This window comes from Rhinopithecus roxellana, chromosome 1, assembly GCF_007565055.1.
Source record: "Rhinopithecus roxellana isolate Shanxi Qingling chromosome 1, ASM756505v1, whole genome shotgun sequence".
In the NCBI taxonomy this organism is placed as follows: Eukaryota; Metazoa; Chordata; class Mammalia; order Primates; family Cercopithecidae; genus Rhinopithecus; species Rhinopithecus roxellana.
The window spans coordinates 187871314-187893352 of NC_044549.1; the positions used below are offsets into that span (position 1 = coordinate 187871314).

Sequence of the window (22039 nt, forward strand, 5' to 3'; positions counted from 1 at the left end):
AAATGACTGAGAGAAAGAGATGTCAGTATACTCAGGCACCTCTAATGGGGGTCGCTTTATTCACTAGCTTTAAAGAAGATCAGCAGAGATCTACATCAATTCTTTGAGGCCCAAATCGCTCCCAAGGCCACAAAGAGGAGCCAGGCCAGAAAAACCACCCTGGCCTGTGTATAGAGTGAGTTAGACAGGCACAAAGAACAATTTTGTGTTGGGGAGGAGAGGAGAGAGCCAAGGATCTCCAGCATGAGCTCCTGAGTGAGGGAAGCTCAGGGATACTGTAGGCCCTCCCTGTAAGGATAGGAAGGAAATGTACCTTTTCATTTTTTAACCGATCAGTCAACTCCACAGGAATAAACCAGAGCTCAGAAAAATATGTCCATGGGTCAGGCACGGTGGCTCACCCCTGTAATCCCAGCACTTTGGCAGGCTGAGGTGGGCAGATCGCTTGAGGTCAGGAGTTTGAGACCAGCCTGATCAATATGGTGAAACCCCATCTCTACTAAAAGTACAAAAGTTAGGCAGGTGTGGTGGTGCACACCTGTAGTCCCAGCTACTGGGGAGGCTGAGACAGGAGAATTGCTTGAACCCAGGAAGCTGAGATTGCAGTGAGCTGAGATTGTGCCATTGCACTCCAACCTGGGTATCACAGTGAGACTCCGTCTCAAAAAAGAAAAAGAAAAAAGAACAATATGTCCATGAAATGATGCCTCAATCATCTGCCTTGTGAGATGGGCAGTACTATGCCTATATCACTGCAGATCAGGGTCACTGCAGCTTGCCAGGGTCCCCAGTTGTTGGGGTGGTAGAGCTTCCCAAAGGCAGTGGGGTTGGAGCAGAGTGCCCCGAAACAGAACCTGAGGTTCTATCTCCAATCCCCAGAATATATTTCTCTCAAGATCCTGGGGTAAGGGGTGACTTGCAGTCTCCTACCCTCTCGCCAGGTCTGCCCCACGCCAAGAGATTCACTGCTAGCAGGGGAAAGGTGGCCTGGTACTTCTCCCTCATCTTATAAGAAAATATTTCTCATCTGGCTTCCGTGGCTCCGAGACCATGTCCCTGCTTTTCTTCTCAAGGGCTCATTGTTATCTTGGAGACTTCTAAAATCTTCCTTTTTCCCATGTTCAAATATGTCTCCGAGGCTACGCGACGGAGAATGACCCTGCTCCAATCTCCGAGCATCACCATGCCATCAGTGAGGTTAATGTCTGAAAGGATGAGAGTGGTCCAACAAACCTGCCTTCCTGTGTAGGGGAGGGAGAGAGCTTGTCAAGAGGCCACAGAGGCTGAGGGGTATTGAGGTCTACTGAGGACATGCCTCTTTGATGAGTTCATGAATATTCAAACATGCAAATGACATACCATGTCTACAGGCCCCAGTATCTTCAACCCACTTTCGAGGGTGGCCCGTGGATTTATTTCTGCATAGAAAATGGTTCTGCAGAGTGGGTCAGCTACTATCTGTCTGACCCTCTTCATTCAATCACGTATTTGTTTCTCAGATTATGACATACAGTACAAGAGATGGTTTCTTTCTCTCCTTTTTTTTTTTTGTTTTCTCTCTTTCTTAAGTATTTTGTTACAGAAAATTTTGAACCTATGTAAACTTAAAGAGAATAGTATATAGAGCCACTATGGATTCATTCCCTGGCTTCACCAATTATTAACCCATAGCCAATCTCGTTTCATCTATATCACCACCTACTCCCCAATTTTCAAAATTATTTTGAGGAAAATACCAGATATCATGTCATCTGGGGACATTTCAGAAAGTATCTCTCAAAGATGAGAACTCATTTTTTAAAAGCTTAAAACAACATGAACTTTTACAGTTCTGAAGGTCAGAAGTCTGAAATGGGTCTCATGGACTGAAATCAAGGTGTTGGCAGAATTGCATTCCCTCTGGAGGCTCTAGGGGAATAATCCCTTCCTTGCCTTTTCCAGCTTCTAGATGCTGCCTGCATTTCCTGGCTCATGGTCACTTCATTCTGACTGTTGCTTCCTTCCTTACATTTTCTTCTCTGACTCCCTTGCCTTTTGTATAGGTACCCATGTGATTGCATTATGCCCACCCAGATAATCCAGGATAACCTCTCCATCTTAGATCTTTAATCACATCTCCAGAGTCCTTTTTGCCATTAAAAAGGTAGCCTATTTGAGATTAAGATATGGACACTTTGGGAGAGTCATTATTCTGCCTACCATAACAAGGAACAAAAAAACTCATTCCAGTAATAAAACTGTCAGTCAATATAATAAGCAAGACCTTAATGGGATCTCAACATTCTTTCTGTTCCAATTTGTGACTTTGGACTAGAAAGCTATAGGAAATTATTTTTCTGCATTTTGCTTCTCCTATGTTACCCAGATAGCTGGGCTTTTTAAATTTAAGTTTTTATTTTTTATTCCTTGTGTACTAAACAAGGAAAGGGAGTAGTGATATTGGACTGGGAAGTTCTTACTTCCACTGTAATGATCTGCTTCTGTCTGTCTGGGTTGGTGGGTATTCAAAGGTAGATCCTTCTAAAGGCACACTTTTGTGGGTCCCTGTGAGATTATCTTGTTGAGAACACATAATTGCATAGCAGTGCATGGACAATGCAACTTCTTTGGATGACTGCTTCTAAGAAGGAGTCATTTTTTGGAAAAATAACCACAACACCATCGCAACTAGAAAAAAATATTAATTCCTAATGTCATCAAATATTCAGCAGGTATTCAATTACCTCATCTTTTTTTCAGTGTATTTGTTTGAACTGGGATCCAAAAAATTTTTATACAATACCATTGATTATCTATTTTATTTTATGGTTTATTCTTTCATTATAAGATAAAAATTTAAATATATATCTACAGCTCTGCTTTTTTGGATAAATGTTAGCATAACATATACTTTTCTTTAGTAAAACATCGAGCTTACTCCTTTTTTTTTTTTTTTGAGATGGAGTCTGGCTCTGCCGCCCAGGCTGGAGTGCAGTGGTGCGATCTGAGCTCACTGCTAGCTCCACCTCCCAGGTTCACACCATTCTCCTGCCTCAGCCTCCCAAGTAGCTGGGACCACAGGCGACTGCCACCATGGCTGGCTAATTTTTTTTTTTTGTATTTTCAGTAGAGACGGGGTTTCATAGTGTTAGCCAGGATGGTCTCGATCTCCTGACCTCGTGATCCACCTGCCTTGGCCTCCCAAAGTGCTGGGATTACAGGTGGTGTGAGCCGCTGCGCCTGGCCTCCTCCTTCTCTTTTACAGCTGCATGGCGCTCCTTTATGTGGATGTACTATAGGTTCTGGAACCAGTATCCTACTCATGGATACATAGGTAGTTTCCAGTCTTTTCCTGTAAAAAACAGTGCTGCAGTGAGTGGGTTAAATCTTTTTATATTTTTGCCAGTGTATTTTTGGAATAGATTCCTGGAAATGGAATTGCTATGTCAAAGGGCAAATACTTAATGCACTTTTGCTAGATATTGCTGAATTTCCTTCCATAGGATTGTATTATTTTGCCTTTCCACCAGAAATGTATGAAAACATCTGTTTCCTCACAGCCTTCCCATCAGATGATGATTCCAAACTCTTGGATTTTTGCAAGTGAAAAAGGGTATCTTGGGGTAATTTGCATTTGCACTGGGGAAGGGTTTTGATACCAAGAAGTGAGTAGTCATTTTCTTATTTAGCCAGTGTTATAAAAGCCTCAATTAATCCCCTCTGTACATGTGAATAATTATCAGAGTGGGATGCAACTTCTGAACACAAATATGACTTCTGGGTTTGTTTATTAAATTGTATTTATAAATTCTACTTGCAGTTCTTATTCCTGGATGTTATGTCATGTGAATGGTTGCTCAGTGTAACATGCTACCAGAAATGCCATATGTATCAGGCTCTGAGTAGAGCAGGGTTTCCAAGGATCTGGGAAGATGGGAGGTGGCCCCATGAGCAGCTATATCTATCCACCATCTTGATAGGCTCCCCACTAAGTCATGTCAGGGTCCAGTTTTGGGGAAGGAGGGTCATCTTTCACATGCCTTCCTGTTATTCAACCACAGGCTCATGTGGTAGACTCTTCTGTGTTGCCACTAGATGGCTAGGGCACCTTGGAAAGGGTGGTTTAGCAGGTGGAACTTGGCAAGGATCCTGCCCACAGTGATGACAACATGGTTCAGTGGGCAGATCCAGGCACTCAGTGAGGCAACTGTTATTAATTGTGACAGTTTTGTGAAAAACAGAGCACCTTCTACTTTTTCTATCCCAGCCTACTCACCCAGCCTAACATTCTTCTGCAAATATGCCCGGGTCTCCACCCTCCAGTCCTGCAGCCCTGTAGACATCGATCCATTTGCAAGGGAAGTGCCTCCTGGAGGATGAAGCATGGGTCCTGTGGAATCCTGTGGTTTCAGTGGGGCAAGCATAGATGTGGGCTGGAGATAGGGGTTACTCATCAGCTGGTAGAAGCCCACACATGAATTCCAAGGTTGTGCCAGGGAGAACTTGCCTTGTGTCCTGACAGCCCTATCTTGGGGGTGAAGACCTTATGCGTCTCAGAGGCCCATCAACCCAGATAGTGGGACTATGGGGACTTTGGTGGAGTTATGGATGCCTAACAGGATGGTTGCTCAGGTCTTGGATCAGCTGAGAAACAGCATCTCAGGTAGTGGCAGAGCTGATAGGAAATAAGAAACAGTCAGTCTTTGAATTTCAGCCTGATTTTAGTCCTTAAGTGGCCATTTCAACCTATGAGAGACATGGTAGATGAAACGACTGAGAATGTCATGATTCTGTCCCTTATGATGCCATGACAGTGATCTAGGAATGTTTTTTCGTCAGAAGCAATTACTAAAGGAATTTTCAAGTGAGATGTCAATGACAATTTGGTTATATTAGAGTCACTGAAAGTTTGGGTAAGGGTCAATATAATTTGACCAGTCAGCCTCTCTACCCCATGACATGCCCATAAAAGGACTGAAGTGGGAGGTAGAGCAGGCTATCTGAGAAGCTTGGCAACTAGGAGTGGCCATTGCGAAGTTAGTTTTAGACAGAAGAGAGGTGTAAGCAGATTATTCATCCACATGGGTGCTTGTTTTGCTTTCCATAGGGCCATTGAGCCAGTGGTGAGGTGTGGGGGAGGATTTTTTTTTTTAATCTCTTACCTTGACCAGGTTTTCTCAATTACTTGGTGTACTTGGGCCTTGAGGGCTGAAGACTTACCAGAAAATTTATTCAATTTGGTGTTTTCTCTTTGGTTTAACTCTTAAAAAGTATTTTTGGCCAGTAGTAAATTTGAAAAAGATATGAATTATATACATTTACAGCCTTCCCCACCTCCTGCCTTTAAGGAAGATCATAGTTTTGTGTATTTCACCCTGCACCCTCTTACTGAGCTAATTGGGGCAGTGGGTGATGGTGAGAATTGCAGGTGGTCCTATAAGGTGAATAGAGAAAGAGCACATAGCTAGCCTTGGAAGAAAAGGGGAGATGGGAAAGGGTGAGGGATGGGGTGGGGAGAGATGAGATGGGAGTTCTTGCACAGAGTTAGACTTGGCAAAAATAGTTGTTATGACTATTTATGGGTTTTGTGCTGGTTATAGAATCCTGGGTAAGATAAAATTCCATTGGGTCTTCATTGTCAGAAGAGCATGAGGTTTAGAGAGGTTTTATAACTTGCTCAAGGACACATGGGTAGAGTGGCAGGGCTGGGGACTCAGTTTGTGTCTGGCTCTGTCTGATCCTAAAGCCCAAGGTCTTAACTACCTATTGCTTCTGGAATGAAGCAGATATCCATGGGATCCTGGCCTGCTGGACCTGATAAATGAGCCTGCAGAAGGAAATCCCAGAGAGAAAATAAGTCTCCCAAGTCATCATCAATATGGGAGTAGAACTTGAATCCCCAAGTGAAATGAAAGCACAGGGCATACATTCTAAACAGAAAAATCTATAAACAGGTAAAGATTAATGCACCTTAGTGAGGCTCTGGCCAGATTTAAAAAGAACAAATCTTGCCATAGCAATGTTTTTACATTCTTGGGGCGGAATTATACAAAGAAGAGATGAAAGGGGAGCAGCTGTTGCATTGATTTCCAGGAAGCATGGGACCGAGTCCTCTAAGGCCCTCCCTGTGAGTGAATCCAGATCAGGGCTCATGCTGACCCATGACTAAGGGTGGTGGCCTCGAGCAGTGTGCCAAGGTCACCTCTTCAGGGTTAGCCTCAAGGCCTCAGTATCTGTCCTGTCTCCTCAGAAGCAGCAGAGGATAAACACGATGTTTAGGCAGCTTGTGGAGAGTCTGTCCTTCCAAAAAGATAAGAAATAGGCCAGGAGCACATTGATTCAAGAACAGAGAACACATTCCCAGTAGCATTATAATAATATTTATGAAGCCCCAGTGCCTCTGGAGAGATAGAGTCCAGTGCAATGAACAGAGCTGGGTTTTAGAGTCAGCCTGGTGTTGAGTCCCAGGCCCACCATTCTCTAGTTGTGTGGTCTGGGATCAGTTAGTCACCTAATGTCTCTGAGCTATCACCCTCACAGGGTCGTTCTGAGGAGTCAGTTTCCTTCTCTTCCTTGTCCCTGGAGGTCCTCCACTATCCAGCCCCAACATCTTTTCCCAGCCCTATGCCTACTTCCCTTTTCTTTTCATTATCATCTTGTGCTGGTGGCTTTGTCTTCTGTGTCCTCGCAGTCCAGTCTTAGATCCCTTCCTGTAGATCCCCTGGCCCAAATATTCTCCATCCTTTCTTTATCCTCCACTCACCAAGTCCTTGTGCTCCAACTCCACCGTGATCTTCACTCTGAATCCAGAGAGCCCTGGGCTCTCCCAGTGGTGCTGCTTATACTGCATTGGGTGGACAGAGATTTTTCTCATGCGTGAGTGCTTGTCCACACCTGCTTCAGCTCCTTCACCCAGACTGTCAATGCTTTGTGGCTAGTTACTGTCTTAAATTCCTTCTGTATTCCTTGAAGCACCTGGTCAAGAGCTGGACACACAGTAACATGAGCTTAAAACGGACACTTATTGAGAGGACTAGGGGAAGGTGCCAAAGCTGCAGGCTTATGAATCCTTTCAGCAAACTTCTGGGCACCTTCTGGGTGCCTGGAACTGGGCTAGATGCTGAGGGCAATGCCATGAATGAGACATAATTCTGAGGAAGTCAAAGTCCAGTGGGAGACAGAGATGTAACAAGTAGAGGATTGTAAAATGTGCTTCAAGGTTAAGATGATGGTTGATGGCATAGGAAAGCTGGAATCTTCAGGGAAAGTGAAATAACCAAATGTGGCTCAGCATGGCAAATGGTGAACAGTGGGAGGCAGGAGGGATGAGATGGTCCAACACACTGGGAGAAAATGTTGGAGAGACAGGCTGGGCCAGGCCATGGAGAGCCTTACAGGTGGTATCAAGCTACTTGGGTTCCATCCTGTAGAAAATAGGGAGCCCCTGAAAAATTTAAGCACAGGAGTGTCACTACAAGGGAAAGGAGAAGAGGAGAGAAATATGGTTATGGAAACAAAATTATGTAAGTGAGCTTCTGTGGCAAGCCAGCCAGCACAGCAGGAATGGAGCATACCATGGCGGTGCAGTGGGTGGGGAGGGGCAGGTTCTGCCTGCCAGGAGACGGCCAGGACTAATACAACGACAGGCACAGCTGTCTTGTTCTTGTGTCACCATGCTCCAGGGCTACAGGGATGACAGTGGGGTGTGAAGATTGCCTTCCCACCCAGCCACAAATTCACCATCTATCACAACCTCCTATTATCTACCCACATAATACACCTCCACAGAAATTGTCCCACCGCCTACCCATTCACCTGTCTACACACTCACTCCTTCATATAGAGCATTGCACATATAACTCTCCTTCTGTCCTTCCTTCCAACCGTCCATCCATCTTTATTTTAAAACAGAGATTTTCACTTCAGTGCATGATTAAGAATCTTAAGGGATGCAGAGAAATGCTCGAGGCCTGTGTAGATTACAGAAGTGGCCATAAATCACAATGCTTTGCAGCTCCTCTCATCAAGAGATGGGGTATATTTTCCCACTCCTTGAATTTGGGCTGGCCTCTTGACTTGCTTTGACCAGTAGAATTTGTGGTGGAAGCAATTAGTTGTATCGGTTCTGGGCATAGCCTCCAGAGGCCTTGCAGCTTCTGTTCTCAGACACTTGGGATACTATTACCATGCTTCCTGGTGAACACATCTGGCTGGTCTGATGGGTGATAGACACATGGCTCAGCCGCCCACATTATCCCAGACAACCACCGGTCACCACTGTACATGTAAGTGAGCCCAGGCAAGATCAGCTGATCTTGGCCCAGAGGCACCAGCTAACTGTTAGACTCATGAAAAATAATAAATGGTCCTGATTTTAGATCACTTAATTTTGGAGTGGTTCATTATACACCAAAAGCTAACTGACTCAAGGGAGTAGCATATTCAAAATCCTGCCCATCTTAAAAGAATTGTATCTGCACGTAGGCTCCCAGGGTCCTTGCCAAAGTACTTGCCTTTATTTTCCTTGGCAGACCAGATAGTGGATGTGGAGGGGCCCCAGGCAAGACACAGGAGCACTGGGATAGATTGTGATGAGCGTAAAAGGTTCAGAATTTTTTTTCATAAAGCCTGATGAAGACCATGACGAGGATGATCCCAGTCACTGTTTGGGTGGTCACCATGTAGCAAATATATTGCATATGTTATCTAATTTAATCCTTGAACCACAGCATGGGATAGGTGTTCTTATCACTCTTTAGCAGATGTAAATAATGAAATTTGGAGAGAGTAAGTAATTGGCTGAAGGCCACATACATAGTTCCAAGTCAAAAAAATCTTAATTCTAACCCAGTTTTGTGTGATTCCAAAGCCCACACTCTTTTCTGTTATTGCCACACTATGGAGTCATTTATTTGGGTTGCCTCCTCGGAGGTGTGGGATAGGGTGTGATCTTTGCTGAATTCACACCTTTCAGTTGGTTATTTCTCAGTCTAGGATCTACCTGAGGAACTAAGAAAACCATTTTGTTTGGGCCTCTGAATGCCTGGGCAAGCACAGTGCACCTGAGGGCAGGAGGAGCACAGAAAGGGCTCAGGGAGGACTGCGGTGATGAAGCAAGAACACAGTTGGTCAACTTAGAGCTTAGGGTTGGGTCGGGATGCCTGGTGTGCTACTGAGAATTGATGCAGTGGTCTGGAGACCTGAGAGTCCAACTCAGGCTTGCTCTGGAAATCTCCCTGGACCCCATTTCATTCCAATCTTTCCAGGTCAGGCAGTGTAAATGGATTTCTCCTCATGGATTCTCTGACATACCCTGATTCAGAGGCGGAGAACCCCCATGTCAGCCTCAGTTGTCTAATACAGAGTGACACCAACATGAGCTGCGAGGTCAGAGGAGGGGGGTCAGGGTTGGGAGGGGGAGCTTTCTGGAAGACACGAGGCTCAAGGGGGTCCCAAGGACTGAATAGCACTAAGAGAGGATAAGAGGAGAGGGGAGTGCATTCCAGATCACAGAAATGGTATGGGCAAAAATTGCGAGGTGGGAAACCAGTGATTTATTACAGTGACAGAGAAGACCTCAAGATGTTCAGGGGAGAGGGTTCATGGATAAACAACCAGAGAACAGACAGGAGCAAAAGAAGGTGATGAGATTCAGAGGCTCAAAGGTCGACCAAGAAACCAGGCGTTTTTCTGGAGGTGATGAGAAGCTATTGAATGCTTTTGACACCAGAGCGACAGCAGCACAATTTGAAGATATTTTGGGAGGAATTATCTTGGGAGGGGGTGAAGGGCAGATGCGCTCCATCCCCTAGGAGCTCTACAGAGGTTCATCAGAGGTCAAGCTGTCTGCTGCCTCCAGGGCATGCCTACCTGCATTTCTTCCTTCTCTCAATTCTCAGTGTCTCCTAAAGAGAGACCATTTGCCTCAGAGTGGAGTGTTGTTAAAGCCCAGATTCCTGGGCCTACTCCAGGTTACTGAATTACAGTCTGGATGAGCGCAGCAGATGGCATCTTTACCAAGCTCTGTGGGTGAGTCTTATGCTCTCTGCATGTTGGGAACCGGAGCCCAGATATCTTTATAGCTCAGTTGCTCTGGCCACTTCCCTGCGCTCTGACCCTGGCAATCTGGGGCAATCTGAGGCCCAGGGCCTTGGCCTTCCTGTCTCTTATTAGCAGGAGCTCAGTAGATGTTGACTAGTCATAACTTAGATGGCAGAGGACACCATGGGCCTGATAACATTTGTGAAGGCTGGGGAGAATTTTCTGAAATCATCTTCATGGCTAGCCCAGTGCGGTTGGCCCAGTGCTGACATAGATGTGAATGTCTGGGCTTGGTCTGGCTGTTCCAGCAAGACAGTATTGCTCACCACAGCAACCATCACCATTGTCCACTTCTGGCCTGCTGATGGCAGGCTTTCCAGCCAAGCTGTGGTCTTATCTCACCCATTCACTTACTCAGGGTTTGAGTTAGTTTCCCTCCTTCCCTCCCTCCCTTCCTTTCTTCCTTCATCCCCCTACCCTTCTTCCTATTTAAGACACAAGGAACAGAAACAGATTCTGGAGAACTTAAGAAATAAGAAAACTTATTAGATGGATTATCAAGCACTAAACAACATTTTTGGGAGAGAAATAAGAAAAACAAGTGTGACCTCATGCTGGGTTCTGGTTAGAACACAGCCACAAGAACAAACTCCAATCTTTTTCAGTCTGTTGCTGTACTTCAGATTTAAAATCTGGAAATGAGCATGCAGCAATGCTCTACCAGATGAGGAAGAACAGCTGTTAAAAGGAACTCAGGATGTTGTTAGGAAGGGGGAGTGGATGCCAGGCCTTCACCAGACTATCCAGAAGCCATTCCATGGGGTATTTGGCCTGTATACTGTGAGACACTGAGCTGGTTCCAACACAGCCCCTGCCCTCAACAGGTGCACAGTCAGGCCAAGGAGACAGCCGCAGAAACGGGACAACTAGGATGAGTGAGGATGTGACTGGGGATGTACAGGGGCACAGGAGCACAGAGGAGAGGGTCTCCTCCAGGTTCGATGAGAATGAGGTGCAGGGTACTGGTTAGGAAAGACAGGTCTCTGGAAGAGATGACACCTTGAGATGAGATGAAAATCCATACAATCCTCACAAGCATCCATTTGTACAAATTTGCCACCTTTTTTCCAAGAAGCCAGTTGAATTTTGGAGACAAGGTTCTGGGGCTGCTGCAGAGGACTGGGCCCTCATGCCTGGCTCGATGCTCCCAGTTCTGAGCTCAGTGTGCCTCTTGGGCAGGAGTTTCCTGGCTCCTCTGCAGAACTGGGCTGAAGGTGGTAGCTCACCAGCCAGTTTCAGTTCCTTTCCTCTGCCCTCCCCTGTGGAAGGCAAGCTCATCCAGGCCCAGCTTCTGCCCAACTGGCCAGGCTCAGGTCCTGGATGCCCAGTGGAAGGAGAACAGTGAAGAGTGACTGACATGCAGGTGCCATCCCTGCCAGCTTTCCTTTCTCCCTCCAGTGATGTGGCTTGGCCACCAGCGTGCCATCCTAGTCCACTGCCTCCAGCAAAACAGCAAAACAAAATGCCAGGTTACTTGGGTTACTTTGTGATTTAAGGGGCACTTACTCAAGTGTTTGGGATGCCTATCATTTCCTTTCTTCCTACTTACTCTTCCCCCTTACAGAAATGTCACTGCCACAGTTTGAAGAAGAAACATATGGCCCCGACCTGCCAGTCATGACCATGTGGGGGAAGGGTCAACAAGTCCTTTCAGGGACAGTGCATATCTCTGGGAATTTGGAATCATGACACTGAGAGGAGGGGTGAAGGGGGAAGGTCATCTGGGCACAGGTGTTAAGGCTGCTGGATAGGGAGAGAGAAGGAGAGAGAAGAGAAAGAGAGAAGATGGGAAAGAGAGAAAAGGAGGGAGAGAGAGAGGGAGAGAAAAGGAGAGAGAAAGAAGAGAGGAGGAAGGAGAGAGAGAGAGAGGAAGAAAGAGATGGACAGAGGGAAGAAGAGGGAGAAAGAGGGGAAGAGGAGGGAGAGAGGGAAGGACAGGGAGAGAGAAGGGAGAGAGAAAGGAAGAGGAGGAGGAGGGAGAGAGAGAGGGGAGAGAGGAGGGAACTTCAATTTCTTCTTCTTTTTTCCAGTTCTCCTGAAACCTATTATATGTCCCGTCATTGGGTCCTTCCATTCTTGACAGTCTTATGATACCTGATGCTCCCACCTCCTTTATTTAGGCAGTTTGAAGAGTTCCTTTTTGCCAATAATTAAAAATAATCCTTGATTTAGGCACCCAGCAAATGCTAGGAACAATGTTTGCCCGTGAATTGCTGTCTCTCTGTGGCAAATGAATTCCTGAAATTCTTCATCATAGATTATCTGTCGAAATAAAGAAATGGATTTTGCTTAGGCTTGTATCAAAGATAATGAACGAAAGGAATAAGGAAATGAGAATTTTAGCAGCTCTATGGGATTCTGCTTTTTATTTTATTTTTAAAAAAATCAACTTACTTAAAATCTACTGTCTACCATCTGGTAACATCTATTAGAATAAAATGTACACATACCATTTACACATAGCAATAAGAACTCCTGAGAATCTATCCCACAAAAGCACTGGCTTTTAAGGGTTTATGCATAAGAGTGTTTATTGCAGCATTGTTTGTAGCAGGAAAAAAACTAGAAAAAAACTTTGGACAATAACTTCCTAAACTGTTCTTCTAAACATCGTGTTGCACATACCATCAAGTATATGTGTATAAAAAGGGGTTCTTCCCAGGAGGCAGAGGTTGCAGTAAGCCAAGATCGCTCCACTGCACGCCAACCTGGGTGACAGAGTGAGACTCCATTTAAAAAAACAAAAAACAAAAAAAGCTGGGGGTTCTTTGTGAAAACGTGCCTCAAAAACACTGGTTTACACAAAGTTAAACAGGTTTGTTTATCATGGGCTTCTCAGAACTGTTCAAATGATTCTTCAGACATTATTTAAGAAATATTTATTGAGCACCCACTTTGAGCCAGAAGCTGTACTTAGGAGAAGAGTCAATAGTTTCAGGAGTGACGAGTGTCCCCAAGGAGAAGGGCAGGGAGCTAGCAGTGCAGTGGGCAGAGCCAGAGAGGCTTCCTGCGCAACGTGACTTGAAGGTAGAGAGTTGAAGAAGACCCTGAGATACCCCAAGGAAGTGGAGAAGTGAGAAGGCGTGCCAGGCAGAGGGAACAGCACCTGCTGGAGCACTCATGGGAAAGAGGGTGGATGAGAAACTGGAGAAAGCCCCATGGATGAAGCAGAGAAAGAGCTGCAGGGGGAAGGCGGCCACCCCATGAGGAGCTGGGCTTTCACCTCAAATGCAAGCAGGAGAAACTCAGGGGGATTTTTCTTTTAAACACCTTAATTAAGGTGTCATTTAAATAACACAATATCTACCCATTTTACGTGCACAGTTTGATGAGCCTTAGTAAATGTACACAGCTGTGCAACTATCATCACAATCTAGTTTTAGAACACTTTTATCACTCCCAAAATTTCCTTGTGCCCACTTGCTGTCAATTCCATTTCCAGGCTCTGACCTGCTTTTGCTTTAGTTTTGCCTTTTCTAGAAATTTCATGTGAATGGAATCATTTAATATGTATCTTCTGTGTCTGGTTTCTTTCGCTTAGCTCATTTTGAGGTTCATCCACGTTGTTGCAGGCATCACTAGTCCTTTGTAAAATTGCTGAACAGTGTCCTGTTGCATGGATATAATGCATTTGTTTATACATTTGTCAGTTGAGGGACACCTGAATTGCTTCCTGTGTTTACTATAGTGAATTATGCTGCTGCAGATGTTTGCCTACAAGTCTGAGTGGACATATGTTTTTATCTCCTTTTAATAGACATCTAAGAGTGGATTGCTAGATGGATTTGAACTATTTTAGTGGGCATAAAATGGTATCTCATGGTGGTTCTGGTTTGTATTTCTCTAATGACTAATGGTGTTGAGCACCTTTTCATGTGCTTATTATATTCATCTATGTATCTTCTTTGGTGAAACATCTTGTTTGGGGACTTGCTTGAAGGACTCACAGACCTCAGAGGCAGTTGCATCCACACAACGGTTATCATAGTGAAACACCACGCAACAGGAGGAAAGGCACATAAGGTAGAGTCTGGAGGTGTCCAGGTGCAGGCTTTTAAAGTTCTCTCTTCTGGGATGGGGTTTGCACTGAACATGCTTCTCTCCCCAGCGGTGAAATGCAGCAACGGTGCATGTTGTTTCTGCCTGGGGGCCTTGCTTGAGACTTGACATCCAGAGTTTTTTGTGGGCTAGTGATGTAGGTGCTCTTCTGCCACACAACCAAGGGTGATTACTGAAATTCCAAACTCCTAGAAGAAAAGCACATGTGCACCATAAATCATACTGTTTGTACAAACAGTTCAGGCAAGCTGGTACTGTAGGATTCAGTGCCCTGGGAAGACAAAACAGCCTTATCAGTTAGAAACAGAGGTGACATTCCAAAAGCCAGGTTCTCAGATGCCAGGCAAGGGCCAGCTGCACAGGCAGACCCTTCTACAGAGCAACATCAGGCCTGCTGTGTTCTCCTCTCCCACACATGTCTAGTCAAATCTTTTGGTCATTTTTAAGTTGGGTTGTTAGTCTTCTTATTTTTGTCATCAGAATTCTTTATATATCCTGAATTTAAACTGTTTATTAGATATACATTTTGCAATTTGCCCCCCAGTCTGTGGCTTATCTTCTCATTTTCTTAATGTCCTTTGGAACGAGTTTGGGAAGGGAAGTAATATGACCAGATTTGCACACACACAGCTGCCCTACCTGCTACGTGGAGAATGGACTGCAAGGGTCAGGACTGGATTGGGGCGTCCTGTTAGGAGGCTGTTGCGTGATCCAAGTGAGAGATGATGGCATTTTGGATGGGGATGTGACAGAGGGATGGAGAAAAGTAGCTCCATACAGGGGGTGTATAGAAGGTAGGACTGAGATGGCATGCACTCCACACATTATAGATTTTCAACAGGGGAACAGAAAGGAGGCCTCCCCAAACTCATCCACAGAACACATTATTATTATTCTTTCTAGTAGTGAAACTCCATTCATTTGTGGGGTTTACATATTTGATAATTTGGAAATGTGAGACAACATGAATTTGAAGGTTCCCTCTAGTCCTCACAGTCTGTGGTGCCATGAACAATCCTTTATGAGGTTATTTTAACAATACTAAAATATTCTGAGGCGTGTGCCTAGGTGCATGATTACAGATTGTTTATTAGTCACGCATGTATATCTATAATGCCAATTTTTGATCCAAGAAAATAACTTCATGACTGAAATTGAACACAATCAATGCATGAAGATCCTTGCAGAAAGGGAGGGCAGAAACATTGTTAGCATAGAAAGTGTGAGGACGGGGATACGGAAATTCATATTCATGTATTAACCCAATTACCAAATGTACCTTGCAAATCTGGAGCGCTGTTGGTTTAACATGGGATTTCACATCATTCTGTCCCAAGTGACATAGACAGTATTATAAATGAAAAATCCTTTCCTCAGGCTAGGATACAGAGCTCCTCTCACTTGGGCAGTACATGCGATCACAGGAGAACCTTATTTAAGGCTGGAAATTCTATTTACTCAGGAGCCCAAACCACTGTTTTTCTGTTCTTACAAAATAAACAAAACACCCTGGCAAAGTAGATGCAGAAAAGACCTGAGGGAATGGAAAGGAATGTGGAATCAGGTATGCAGGTCAGTGTCAACACAATAAATCAGGAGCACAGCAGTGATACATATATTTCTCTTCCGATGCTAAAAAAAGGCTACATGAATCAATGAGATAAAGTGAGAGTACAGAAATTAAGATATATAATGTTTTATTTATAGATGTATTTGATGAAGTAGGTTTTGTGGTTCTGTTGTTTTCTTTTAGAAAGAGATAACATAAAGGCTCAGAAATGGATGTTATGCCTGGTAGGGGCTGCATGATGCACACATGGATCAGGGAGATGATGACATCACCTCCAAACCTGGTTGGACCTGGTGCCCTGAGCCTATGGAGAGGCTGGACAGGGGCAACGGGGCTTCAGACACCTGCTGTCAGGTGCATGATGCAATAAGGTATCCCTTTTTCCAGGAAGTGATGATGAATTTAGCTCAGCATGCTGCACATTTTGGCCTCTTCTGCCTCGAGGCCTTTGCATGTGATGTTCCCTCTTCCTGAAAGCCAGCTGCCTCCACCTATCCCCAGATCTTGTGAACTCCCCCTTCAGGTCTCAAATACATTGTCACTTCCCTTCTGTCTACACTGTCATCAGGGCAAATGACGAATCCATTTTATTGAGTCAAAACCTTGTACAATTTTGAAGGCCCTTTTCCAGAAATAAGAATAAAAATTATTGATTTGAAATTAGAGATCCATAAAATTAGGGCCCTTTCTGGGACCCTGGAAACAAAGATCCTCCGTCCCTGGGGAGCTTCCAGTCTGGCTGGACGTGTACTGGATCCAAAGAAGGCTGGGTAGGCTGAAGTCGGAAGCACTCAGAGTCTTAGAAAACCAGAACTAGAAGATACTTTCGAGGTGTCTGATTAAATCTCCCATTTGAGAGGCAGGGAAATGGAGGCCCACAGTGGAGGAAGGGAGTTAGTCAAAGTCACACAGCTTGCTGTGGCAGATTTTGGACTAGGCTGTCTGATTCTCAGGGTCCTTAGGGACCTCTTGGAGTGCAGAGTTCATTTAGGGTGAAGAATGGCTGGCAGCTTCAGTGGTTGCAGGGATCAAAATCTGCTCCCCACCCTGACCTTGCTGGATCCAGAAAATCCTGATTTCCTACTTCCCTTCATGACACATATGCGAACACTGAGATGTTTTGTGGGAGGGGGGAGAAAATAGATTCTTCCTAACGGGCTCTTTGTTTTTCTGCATGACTAAACTTGTAGCAAGGATGAACCAGAGTAAAACTATGGAGATGTAAATTCTGAATGCATTCAGTCATGTGGTCAGCAAGTATAACGAGTAAACCCAAACAGAATTAGGCCAATCAAAACCTTTCCCTAATTCGGGAGCAGAATGACAAATCCTGCATGCACATAAGGCCCCTATTCTAATATTTCAGAGACCTACCTGAAAAGAGCTATTGGCCCAGTGCTTTCTTTTAGAAGGTCATTTGTGTGGCACCAAAAAGCAATTGCTTCCTCCATTCCTACTACCTGGAAACACAAACTTTTAAATTCATGCCAGTTCGATTGGAACAGTAGCAAATTTCATGGAGCAGCTAAAAAGAAGAGCAACAGCTGGTACATCAGGCATTAATAATATAACAAAGGAAGAAAAAAGAGAAACTTTTCATTAGTACTTTTTGATGTCAATTTATTATTTATCCCCTTGCCAGTTTTCAAACAGACAGGCAGTCATAAAACATTAAAAAAGATCCTTTAAAACAGTCAGGCATCTGTTTTACCTCAGTTCCATTTTAGAAACCTGGACACCAGGAGCCCCGGCTTTTATACTACAGCAAGTTTGACACTTGCTATATCAAAAATACTGCTTGAGGATCACTACGTAGAAAGAGTTTTGTTTAAATTTTATGAAAGGTTGGTGAGGCAGGCAGACAATGGTTTGTAAGGCAAGATCCAATGTAAATCAGCAATGTGTTGTTTCCAACTGTTTGACTCCTCAGTTCATATTCTGAAACCAGGGCGTTGACAAAAACCCACTGTTCAGTAATTAGCATCCTGTCAAATCTTTCCAATCAAGACTAGCATGCTGCACCTGGTCCTAGTTAAAAAACGCATTGTGGGCAATTCTGATCTGACCCTCAGGGGCCCCTGCCATGCTCAGAACTGCATTCAGTGTGCACGCCATAATTACCATCCACACAAAATAAGTAGGCCTCCTTGTCCGGCAGCTCTGAGAGATTCTGCCTAATCCTAATGACCTGCCACACCATTTTAACTTCTTTGATAAATGTCTATCCTTGTGATTTAGACCTTTCCTCTCCTGCAAAGAAGGTATCTCTTCCTGGGACAGAAGACTCCTCAGAAGTAGAAACATTGTAGAAACAAAGCAAATGAAAAATGGAGAAGCAAAAACCAAAGCAAAACAGAAACCTTAACAGCCCTATCCTCAGCAGGAGCTTGCTGGAGGAGGTGTGGGTCATGAGTCCCCCCTCCCTAGCTTGTCTTAGCCTCAGCGCTCTGGGTGCTTTTGCCTTTCCAGGCACTGTCCTTGGTGTAGAGGCCATGGTCCTTGATGTAGGTGATGACAGCATCAGGAATCAGGTACTTTACGCTTTGCCCTTGGCCCAAAGCTTGCCTGATGTATGTGGCACTGATCTCATTCTGCACGGGCTCCTTGGCCAGGTGAATGTTGTGCTGGTGCATCCGTAGGATGGGAGATTCTGAGATGTACCCTTTTGGGTCATGACCTGCCCGGCCCACGCACACCAAGCCAAACTTCTCCACTATTTCCTGGATGTGCGCATCCTTCCAGAGGTTGGGGGTCTGGAAGGTCTTCAAGACGTCTGCCCCGCAGAGAAGCTTCAGCTCAGGCACAGCTGCAAAAACAAGGATGGACCCAGTAAAGTTACAGAAGGGTCACTGCCAGGAAAGACAACATCATATTCTGTTGGAAAGTCTCACAAAATGCTTTTCTTGGAATGTATCGAGAACTCCGTCTCCATGTTCATGACTTGAAAAGAGAAAGCGTGTAAATGAATCTGCAGCTATTTCAGGGAATACAGTTGTAAGTAATGATTTAATCAATACACCTTTTGTTTAATATTGGAAAAGTCCCAACTAATACGAATTTTGTTTTTTCAGTGTTCTAACAGAAGTCTGTCTGTGGTTGCTTTGGACCAAGGCAGAGTGCTCTAAAGGGCTGTGCTGTACCCAGTACTGTGTCTTCTGATGGAAGGTAAGGTTCTGAAAGCCCTGAGACCAACAAGCTGTGGGCCTTGGACAAGTCACTGCCCTATTTGAAATCCATTTCAGCTCTTGTGTTACTAGGAACTAGTACCTGGCACTTTAATATAAAAATCTCACTATAAAGATGAATTATAAAGGCCCTCTGGATAATCAAAAGGTCTCTAAGACTCCAGCTGGTGGCCTTTTCATTGCAGTTTCCAATAAAACAAAGCTCTAGAACAATGCTTAATGTGGATAATCCTTTGGAATGTGTTCTAACAGAATGCTAATTGTGATAATAAAATAATACATAACATTTATTGGGAGATTACTATGGGCACTACTACTAAGCTGTTTATGTGGATAATACCATATGCACCCCAGAACAATTTATGAGGTGAGTATTGTTGTGCCCATTTTATGGAGGGGGCAACTGAGGCAGAGACAGATAAGTGACTTGCTTGAGGTCACTCAGCTAGGCAGAGAAGTCAGGAGTCAAACCCAGGCAGCCATCCTCCAAGTGGGTAACTGCTGGGTTCTGCTGCTACCTGCTGGTGGGAATCTGTACTTGCATTATACTGGAGAAGTCCTTCCTAGAGACCCAGACTGATTTTCCTGGCACTATCTGTGTCCCTCTTGGTGAGCTAATCAGCAAAGGAAATCCAAGTCTGTGCTAGAAACAAGCTGCAGGGTCTCTGATTCTTCCAGAAGCTGATCGCAGCTTCAGCAGATGGCAAAGACTGGGGTCCCAGAGCACTGGCACCTGTCAGTCACAGAAAGTCTCAGTAAGTAGAGGCTCCAGGGCTACCATACTGGGGAAAAACTTGGTGTAAATGGTCAGTTTGGGATCCTCTAAGGTGGAACCTTTGAAGGAATCCAAACATGGACCAGAGAGATGAGTTCACACAAAAACACTGGAGTGACTGTGGATTGGAAAGTGAGAGACTGGAGGTGTCATGGAGAGGTCTGAGTCCTGGCCTCAATTGGGCACAGGCTGCTGTGCGGCTGGAGCCAAGCCCTTTCTTTCTCTGGGTCTCAGTTTCCATGAGATGATGAGCTCTGGACTCATTTAAAGCAACATATGCAATCACAGAAACACACTTTTCAGATGCTCTAGCGGCATAATACTGGTCTAGTAAATGATATTCAAACATTCCTTCATTCATGCATGTATGAAGTCTTAGTGGTTACAAACTAAGACTCTAGATCCAGACACCTTAGATCCAAATTCTGGTTCTGCCATTCAATACCCCTCATGCGATCTCAACTTTAAAATGAGGATATTACGCTTCATTTATTCATTCACTTATCCATTTACTCATTTATCTACCACTCTATTCATAGAAACACCCACTCAACATTTATGAATTATCTCCCAGTGTCTGGCCTTTTTAAACCAATAAAATTGCATTTAACAATTATTCAGTAACACACTTTTCACTAATTTGGGCTGGTCCCATTGCTCACAACATAATGTGTATTTGAACTGCTCTGCATCTGTGAAGTTTTACTCCAATTTGTTATCTATCCAACCAGTGTAGTATAAAGAACTATGTTTGGTCTTTCAAACAATTAGGTAGTTTTATGTGATCTTCCTATGGGGAAGGTACTATGACGTGCATTTCATTCCAAGTTCGGCTGGGGCCTGGGACACATCCCCTCTCTTCCTACAGGTCAGAGAACAGAGAAGATACCACCTTCTTTTTCCAATAGATTTTTTTGTGGGGACAGTTTCTGCAATGTCAGGTTCAATATTTGGTACTGTTTGATTCATTAACAATGACAGTAAGGAATACTATTCACTTTGAGCCCTGCCTAGAAGGAACAAGTGCCCACACCTCCCCTGCCCCCCAAATCAAAGGCATATCTGTGAGGCTGGTGGTGCCTGTTATTCCATGATGACAATACCATGTGACAGATCACTTCTCAGGCAACATGGGCCTCAGACCTCCAACTCCTGGCAGTCCTGTCTTCAGGGGTCACAAAGGCATTCACACATCTCTTCCAAATCCATTTACAACAAGGTTACAAAAGTTTTAGACTGAGTGATTCTATCCAAGTCCAAAGTATGTAACTCCAGGGTGTAGTATAAAGAAATCAATATGATTTCTCCTAACAGTGATACAGACACATAAACAAACAGGATGTCCGTGGGCATTTTGGGGGCAGTGTGCTCTACCTTTGAGTAGCTAAGGGTTTTGAAAGGCATATAAAGCTGAAATTTACATAGACTGTGAGGGAAGTGCCACTAGGATCTTTGAAAGTTTGGTTGTCCTAAGTCTGTGAGATCAAAGAACACCAATCTTGAGGTCAGTCAGCTCTGGGTTCCAGTTTAAATCTGCTGGTACCCTCAGGAAAATTACTTAGCCTATGTGCCTATTTCTTCAGCCATAAAATGGGGATAGTAAAGCTTTCTTTGGAAGTTATGGGAATTGAGCGATGGAGAGAATTTAATGTAAATTTCCTGTCTGGCGCAGCATGTGAACACTGCCACCAACAGCGATGTCTGTCATGGTACCTCACAGACACACTCAGAAATGTGGGACTTCTGGGTCTAAACAGGACAAGAGAGATGAAGCATCTGACAGGCAGCACCTAAATTTACCATACAAGGCCGCCTTGGAACATTCAGTATAAAACGGAAACAGATAAAGGGCCTGCTCTGTTGGGAGAGGGAATCCTCTGAATGTGGCTGAGCTGTGCTCAGTTCCATCAGCCATGGGCGGGGGCCACCTTCACAAAAGACAGACAGAGTCAGCTGTTAAAGAACTGGAGGCATCATCCATCCCAAAGTGTCACACCCAAGCAGCCCAGAATGTAGCAATCCATATGACTCTGGGTGAGCCCAAGGAGGCCTGCAAATCACAGACGTGATGGGCAAAGCAAGGCTCTAGCAGCCAGAAATTGCTGAGCTCATCATGTAATTTGCAACCCCAGAGTATAACAGCACACCAATAGAATACGCAACACACAAAATGGTCCTTTAGAAATATGTCACTAGTAACACACATGCCATCTCATCAAAAGCCAAACTTTTGCTGAGAAAAATTCCACCTTCCTGTTTTTAATTGCTCTACATTTTACCCCAATTACAAACATCAAACTGTGTTCATTATGGAACATACGGAAAATATGTAAGTACTTAAAGCAGAAATAATAACAACAATAATTCTGC

General features: G+C 44.4%; 1 protein-coding gene across 4 annotated transcripts in view; it reads right to left on the reverse strand.

The window, feature by feature from the left end:
• Positions 1-12380: 12380 nt before the first annotated feature.
• The window catches only part of NMNAT3 (nicotinamide nucleotide adenylyltransferase 3), a 113643-nt gene continuing 103984 nt past the window's right edge, over positions 12381-22039 (reverse strand). For 2 of the 4 annotated variants that reach the window (XM_010356586.2, XM_010356585.2), the window contains exon 5: positions 17313-18515. In XM_010356586.2, the coding sequence (XP_010354888.2) occupies positions 18133-18515 (383 nt within the window). In that variant the 3' untranslated portion in view covers positions 17313-18132. Of the gene's footprint in view, positions 14328-17302; positions 18516-22039 lie in introns of those variants that run through there. The other 2 variants (XM_030934678.1, XM_030934674.1) reach the window with 2 other exon arrangements.